The sequence below is a fragment of the Microtus ochrogaster genome, chromosome 4 (assembly GCF_000317375.1).
Source record: "Microtus ochrogaster isolate Prairie Vole_2 chromosome 4, MicOch1.0, whole genome shotgun sequence".
NCBI lineage: Eukaryota > Metazoa > Chordata > Mammalia > Rodentia > Cricetidae > Microtus > Microtus ochrogaster.
Window position 1 is genome coordinate 34546392 of NC_022011.1, and position 8416 is coordinate 34554807.

General features: G+C 43.8%; 1 protein-coding gene across 1 annotated transcript in view; it reads right to left on the reverse strand.

Annotated features, from left to right (window-relative positions):
• Positions 1 to 462: 462 nt before the first annotated feature.
• Tomm20 (translocase of outer mitochondrial membrane 20) overlaps positions 463 to 8416 on the reverse strand; it is an 11258-nt gene continuing 3304 nt past the window's right edge. Inside the window, exons 2-5 of the mRNA XM_005345903.3 lie at positions 7682 to 7728; positions 6009 to 6090; positions 3371 to 3513; positions 463 to 972 (exon numbers count right to left, since the gene is read on the reverse strand). Coding sequence (XP_005345960.1) covers positions 928 to 972; positions 3371 to 3513; positions 6009 to 6090; positions 7682 to 7728 — 317 coding nt within the window. The 3' untranslated portion in view covers positions 463 to 927. The remainder of the gene's footprint in view (positions 973 to 3370; positions 3514 to 6008; positions 6091 to 7681; positions 7729 to 8416) is intronic.

Consider the following 8416-nt stretch of genomic DNA (forward strand, 5'->3'; position numbering starts at 1 on the left):
CAACTGCCCCACAGACAAGCTCCTGGTTAACTGACACAGTAGCAAGAGGATCACATCAGCCAACAACTGACAAAGAAGCTATCCTACTGAGAGGTTTAACTGAGAAACACCAAGTCAGGCAAACATGCAAATTCAGAATATAAACAAGTACAAGCCCTGGTTGTTCTGAAATAACCATCAGTCAACAGCTGGAGATGGACCTGAAGACACTCAACGGAACCAATCAGGCTCCACACTAAAGAGACACCCCCAGATGAGCAGACCGACACTCAGTCCACACAGAGCTGAATGAGCGGACAGCAGGCAAAGCTACCCGCAGCCAGGTGCTTGGAATACTAGGAGTTAGTGCCCAAAAGACATTAAGCCACAGATGCAGACTAAGTTTTTAAGGAAACACGGGGAGGAATGGGATCGCTAACAGCACACCGGCACACTTCACATGTTCAAGAGTAAACAGAAAGAAACGGTCTCTGTAAGATTTTAATGCTCAGTTTTCACAAACACATGTTTCTATCCAATTTTATGACTTACAGTAGTAAAATGTACTAGTCTTTAAAAATGGGCATTATTCAACTATCCTTCTTACTCTTCCAATCTTTCAAAATTCATCACTGGGCGTTTTTATCTCAGTAATACTCTACTTACTGTATTTACATTTGAATTCCAAGTCATAAGAATAAACGAAATCCATGATATTTTGGTTAACTCAATGTATTTATAAAATGAAAAGTCCTATCAAAATACTTTTCACTGGAAAAAATAAATAGAACAGACAATGGATCTACTCAAAGCACACATTCACTTTGGTAGACTTCAGTGTAGGACAGTTCATGACAAGCACATTTGCCCTTATTCCCCCAGAGCTGAGCAGCTTCCAAGCTAATGGTTAAATCACTTTTAACAGATTTTATAGTGTTGATATCTGGCTCATTCCACATCATCTTCAGCCAAGCTCTGAGCACTTACAATTCTCTGTAAAGAAAAAGAAAATTAATTGAGAAGTGTCTAACTTCAACTTACACTAACCCTTGCTCGAGTTCCCCCATCCTGACACAGACCTCACACTTCACACATTGCTATCTGAGACGACAAGACCAGCTGGGCATGGAGACAGCCCTGCAATCACAGCGCCAGGGCTGCTGAGGGGAGGGGACTGGTGGTGGTGTTGGGGTGTCACCACACAAGCTTCAGTTTCACACCAGAATCCAAGTGAATAGATGAAGTACAAGACAGAATGCTCTGTCAATTATGTAGTAATCTACAGACTTCACCCCACACAAACCAAGGACAGCAGCTGGCACTCTTACCAAGCTGTGTTCCTACAGGTCTTTTCCCTTCCAGCCCCCAGCCATTACAAGAAGCAATACTGCATTCCAAAATTAACACCCTCCCCCTCAAATCTACATTTAACTGACAAAAAACAGGTAATAGAGTAATACACCTGTTGAGAATTTAGATGCTAACCAGAAACCCACGACATTCTTCTAGGCTGCTTTGGCCTGGACTTTCTTTGTTCTCAACAGTCCCTGGACTGGAAGCTCAGGCGCCAGTACTGAGAATATGGAATGGTAAGGCCTAGGGGACAGTGATGAGATCTGCCATGTAACGCTCTCCAACTAAGTTCCTGAATGAACAGTTAACCCGATTCCCAGCTCTTCACTGCCCACTCCACACAGGGCTGGTTCCCCTTCCAATTCTGTGTCACACTGTGACATAGCCAGGTGGCTCCTGGACTGATATACAACAGCTAAATCCATGTCCAGAACTGGCTTTGATTACAGCATCACAAACTACAGAAGTTACCCCTTCAACAGCACATAACGTTAACTGGGGTGTGGACATAACGGAACCATATTCATCTAAATTTAAAACTTAGTTCAAGGGCTGGAGAGATGGCTCAGTGGCTAAAAGCATTGAGTGTTCTTCCAGAGGACCTGAGTTCTATTCCCAGCAATCACATGGTGGCTCACAACCATCTGTAATGAGATCTGGTGCCCTCTTCTGACCTGCAGGCATACACGGAGGAAGAATGTTGTATACATAATAAATAAAAATCTTTAATTAAGAGCCGGGCGATGGTGGCGCACACCTTTAATCCCAGCACTCGGGAGGCAGAGGCAGGCGGATCTCTGTGAGTTCGAGACCAGCCTGGTCTACAAGAGCTAGTTCCAGGACAGGCTCCAAACCCACGGAGAAACCCTGTCTCAAAAAAAAAAAAAAAAATCTTTAATTAAAAAAAAACTTAAGTCTAAGTTCTTGTAATCAATTTTTTATTTTGTTTTTCAAGACAGGGTTTCTCTGTGTAACAGCCCTGGCTGTCTTGGAACTATGTAGACCAGGCTAACCTCGAACTCACAGAGATCCACCTGTGCCTGCCTCCCAGAGTGCTGGGATTAAAGGCGTACACAACCACTGCTGGGTGTAGTTCAAAATCTTCTGGGTGGTATTCTCAATCTTCTGGAAATCTTGGGGAAATTTAACTTCTCCCCAGGCCTCTTCCAACCTAGCTGAGTTAACAATCGGTGCAAAGGAGTTACGACTGTGACTCAATGGTGCAGCCTGCGCCTAACTTGAGTAAGGCACAAAACCATGAAAGAAAAAAGTTGGAAAACTATTAAGTTACTGAAAAACCTTGTGAAAACTTGCTTGCCATCATCACTTTGCTAACTCTGATCCATATGGAACTAGCAATCAGCACTTGCAGTAGCTGATCTGAGACTCATTTTGGTCTCCTTAGAAAGAATGCATGGTAGTGAAAGTTTAGCCAATTTGTACTTAATGTTTTGAAACAAAATCTCACTAAATAGCCATGGCTCAGACCCCAAAAGTGCTAGGATGACAGGTGTGTGCTCACACTCAGCTGTATTAACAGTTAATACATGCCCTTTGTCCCTCCCAGGAGAAATTGAGGAATGTATGTCACACAGCACCAATTCAAAGCCCACAGCAGCAGGAGGCAGACAGTACCAAGCCTGACACATGGAACCAGGATGGCCCAGGTTATGCAATCTTGACTTTTGTATCCCCTATGTTAACTAAACTAAAAGCTTGATACGATGTCTGACAAGCGTGCCCAGAGCCTTGAGCACAATGGGTGAGGGCTCCAAAACGCACTGCATCCCGAGCACGAGCCAGCTGGCCTGAACTTAGGGACTCAAATGTAAAGGCCTCACACTCAACACCAACCATGTACACTTATGATTCACATCTGATACAGGTCTGGACCTTATGCTACTCACCTGCTTAATGTATCATTAGGAAAACCATTTCCAGGTCTGGCATATCCAATATTATAATATGCTCAGTAGACTTGCCCCTAAGCATCTAGTCCTCAGACCAATCAATTCATGGGCTACTCTGAGGCACTTACCTGACTAATGGTTGGAAGCTTGGTCAGAAGCATCTGGAACACTGGTGGTGGGAGAGTCTGCTGTAATACTTGCAGCAGCTGCTGAGGCTGCCCACACACAGCAATCGCATTTGTCAGGTGGTCTACACCGTTCTCGTAGTCACCTGAAGAGTGTACAGAACCACATGTTATCTGGGGCCATCAAAACGTAGTCACCAACAGATCAAATCGGGGACAAGTAAAACAACCAGCACTGAATTTCCCTGCACCCACGGAATGGACGTATTTCACCAGCTGCCTGCTGTGGAGAGTGGGGCACCAGCACCTAGCACTTCAGAACCTCAAGTATGGTCAGAAATAGCTGTCTCTGCCCTCGTGGGAATTATGGTTATCCCACCCGTACAATCAGGACACCAGCTGACTGTGCAGCCACCACTCTGACATGCATGACCAGTTCCTTTCCTAGGGTATGAGATGTAATGATGCCCATCAGGAGACCCTATGCAGGGCCAGGCCCGAGACCGTGGGACGTAGAGCTGAAGCTGACTGAATGATTGGCTTACTCAGTTCCTACTCCAGCACACACCAGGCCTCTTCTGAACCAGTTCTGGCAATAACCTTTTCTGCCCATTTGTCAGTGCTGAAATTGCAGCTGGCCAGACCAGAGGAACTAATTCACTTCAGGCTGAAGCACCACCCTGTTGCAAAGAACACACAGTGCCTGGGCCTCCCTAGGGCACCTTGGAAAATCTATTCTTCTAAGTTTTCCTACTCAAATTGGTTTTAATCTAGGAAAAGTCTGGAAATAAGTTTGCTAGTTATTTGAATACAAGAACATCTCTGAATTTTGGTGAAATCTTCTCTTAGGAAAAAAATCTAAGAAGTTGTGGTCCGTGAGGTGGCTCAGCAAGTAAAGTTAAAGTAAGCCTGGATACCTTAGTTCAATTCCCAGCCTCACCTAAGGGTAGAGGAGGACTGTTTCCAAGTTTTTCTCTGACCCTACACCAACACGTGGAACTCATGTGCATCTCCCACAAACACATTGAATTTTAAAAGGGTTAAGATGATCGCCACCATAAACTCTCTCATAAAACACAATAACACATTATGCATGAAATTCAACTCTAACTGAATCCAGTATAAAATTTGAAATACCAATTTTATTAATGACAGCAACACCTTCAAAAAGTTTTGAATAGGAACCATCCTTGTAGCACGAATAATAAAAACCCAGAGACAGATACTGGAGCTCAACCCGAAGATCAGAAGAGCAAAGCAGCCAACCACTAGAGACACCTTTTACCTCTACCAAATCTTCAGACCGAAAGGGTGAGGTCCTGTCTCTTCCCCTTTATATTTCTTTCTCCACCCAGCCATATAATTTGTTTCTACCTCCCTAGTGCCAGGATTCAAAGTGTGAGCCACCAACACCTGGATCTGTTTCTGGATTGATCTTGTGTAGCCCAGGGTGGCCTTGAACTCACAGAGATCCATCTGCCTCTGTCTCCCGAGTCATGGGACTAAATGTGTGTGCCACCGCTCTCTGGCTTCTAGTGGCTTAGCTTTGCACTGACCTTCAAGCAAGCTGTATTTATACAAATAAAATATCACTACACATCCTATAGTATAGAACAAAATGTTACCCAATTAAGATAGTAGCTGGGCATGGTAACAAATGCCTTTTAATCCTAGCACTTGGGAGGCAGAGGTAGGCTGGATTACAAATTGAATTCCAGGATAGATAAGAACAAAAAATAAAACCAAACAACAAAAACAAACCTTCTGATTGAATAAGTGAGGCCCAAAGTAATTAAGTATCTAAATTCTGGACCATGTAACTGATCAGATCTGAAACTAGATACTAGGAACAGCTGGTATGATGACTACTCTGGCTGTTAACTCCACTAATTGGAAAATTAACTGAAATCCAAGTAGCTGGGCACATCTGAGGTATTTTTCTTGGTGGGACTAACTAAGGTTGGAAACCCACCCTAAATCCTGGCCACACTTCCTGGAGGCAGCCCACAGACATGACAGAAAGCTGTGCCTTTCTGTCTGCTTGCCCTCACTTGACCAGCAAATTCAGCTATCCCAAGTCTTTTGATAGTGTTAGAATATACTTCTTGATTACAACATGGACTGAAAACTGGCAGCTCTCTAGGACAGATCCCTGGCCTTTCTGTGACAAGATGCCAGTGTTGGGACTAGTCAGACCATAACTGTTCCTGATGACTAGGCGCGTGCTGGCAAACTGGGATCACATTCAGTCACTATTTACACTGCACTACGGACGGACGGACGGACGGACACACACACACACACACACACACACACACACACACTCACACACGCTAAATGACTTCAGAGTCACCTGTAAAAATGAAGCTCTCACCTAGCTCCACTCAACTCTTGCCTCATCCTCCACTTGCTCTGTGACAGAGCAAGCGAGCCTAAGACGCACATAAAACCCAGTGCCGAACAAGGGTAGCCTATGATCTGTCTTTCCGGAGCCAGCCTTAGTACAAAAAACGGAGAAACTCACCTTGAAATGTTTAGAATCCTTTTTCTAACATCAACTATGCAAGAAAATCCTGTCATTATAAATTTTTATCAATATGAATAATTCACTCTACTTTCTCAATCCTGGAATGACTATTACCTTGTGCTAATAACTCTTCACCAAGCTGTATCTCCTCAAGGAAGAACTTCTGAACAGCTTCAGCATCCTTTAAGTCAGGTAACTGGAAAAGGAATATTTAGAAATTAAACTGAGAATACAACCCACACGGAAAGCCAATAAAATTTAAAAATGACAGTGGTAGCACAACAAATGAGCACTCATTCTAAGAACAAAAACTTAGTCAAAAAAAAGCTAAGAAATCTAAAAAGTACAAATATCTATATTGTCTATATCATCTTTACAAACCTCTATTACCTATATCTATCTGTATCATCTATACGATGCTTTTTTGTAGCCATTATAGATAAACACTATCATCCATTCATTTGCTGGTTGGACTTAAGGCCAAACCCAGGGCTCCTTGCATACTAGAAAAGCACTCTACTACTGAGCTACATTCCCAGTCCTCTTTATATGACACCATCTTACCAGGGTGGCCACAAAGCTTCAAACCTCCGGCCTCAGGGAGCCCCAGGTCACCAGACACACCTCTGAGGGATGAGGGCAGACTCACTGTGCACTGTGCATTTGCTGGTCATCTCAGTGACTTATTCTTATAATGAACCATAAGCAACTGACAGGGAAAGGGCAGAACTCAGCGGTAGAGCACACCAGGCAGACAATGCCCAGCTCCACCTCTCCATTCTTAACCAACACTCCTCCCATCAGCCCCACACACTCACACACAATCTCAAATTATCTCCCCATCTGTATCCCACAGATTGGAAAAGTAGTCTGGACATAGCAGGACAACAGCTCCCAGCTTCTATTCGCTAGAACCATATCCTACCAGCTATGCTGATCACTCATCTCGTTCAAAATAACAAAGTCTAACTCTTTTCGATCACATTTTCCCTGCCTGAATAATTCATGATCCAATAGTTCATGTTCTACAAAGAAGTAATGTCAACAAGAAGGAAAGCGACATGTAGCTGAACTAGCGTTTGCTCAGTTCACTAACACAGCCCAGGCGAGTTTTAATCAAGTAGATTAAAAAAAAAAAATCTTACGTAGTCATTAAAAATTAGTAACACAGGGGGCTGGAGAGATAGCTCAGAGGTTAAGAGCATTGCCTGCTCTTCCAAAGGTCCTGAGTTCAATTCCCAGCAACCACATGGTGGCTCACAACCATCTGTAATGAGGTCTGGTGCCCTCTTCTGGCCTGCAGGCATACACACAGACAGAATATTGTATACATAATAAATAAACATTAAAAAAAAATTAGTAACACAGGACCCAAAATTAAATTATATTCTACAAGTTACGATTTTTTTTTTTAAATCCATCAGAATCTGGTACAGTTCTGGTCCATAGGCTTAAAAACTTTAAAGAGCCTTGGGATTAATACACCGAGCTCCCTTTGCCACTGCAGAGGGTCCACTGGGCTGCTGCCCAGGATGCCTGGCCTGAGTTCCTCTCTCCACACTAGGGTTCCAGGTGTGGCTCTTTCCAAGGACACCAGAGGAAGGACTCAAATGCTGCATTTTAACCATTCTCAAATGGCTGAGAACACACTTACCTCTTGGTGCCCACATCTCTAGAAACCCCCATCTTGCTGCTTCTCTAGTAAGGTATTTGTTGTCACCACCACCAAAGAAAATCTAGCAGGCCTAGATAACCTGCTCTTACAAACACAAAGACCACTTTATTACCTTTGAAAGTCCAGCTCTCTCCTTAGCAAGCTTCTGTTTCTTTCTTCCTACAAAATAAATAAATAAAATTTCACTTGGCTATGGTCAAAAGGATCAACACATCTGACTACGCAGCAATCATTAATTCACAAACTGTCCTGACCCCAGAACCCCTGCCTCCCTGGTCCGTGGTGAGTGAACCGGCATTTCTGGACAGCATCTCCCCCCCCTCACCAGGTCTAGGAATGCGCAGGACAGAGACAGTTCCAACAGCTGCCCCCCAGCAGAACAAAGCTCCCTTTTCAAGGTAAAAGAATTAAGCATTTATTACTGAGTTATACTAGATTCTAGCTTTACTATTAAGCAGCATGATTTTGTAAAAATAAAATATTTGACTTCAGTGGGGGTCTTTTTTTTGAGACAAGTTCTGTGAATCCAGGTTAATCTGATCTGTTACAGTGGAGACTCCTAACCTCTAGATCCTTCTGCTCCAGCTCAAGTGCAGGGATTACAGGTATGCAACAAGGTCCCAAGGTCCCAGTAGTATTTATGTTTGGTCATAAAAGAAAAGGGAAAGAGGTCATGCTCCAAAAATGCATTCTGCTGCCTACGGCTGCTTATTTTAAAATGACCTCAAGCCGGGCGGTGGTGGCGCACGCCTTTAATTCCAGCACTCGGGAGGCAGAGGCAGGTGGATCTCTGTGAGTTCGAGACCAGCCTGGTCTACAAGAGCTAGTTCCAGGACAGGCTCCAAAA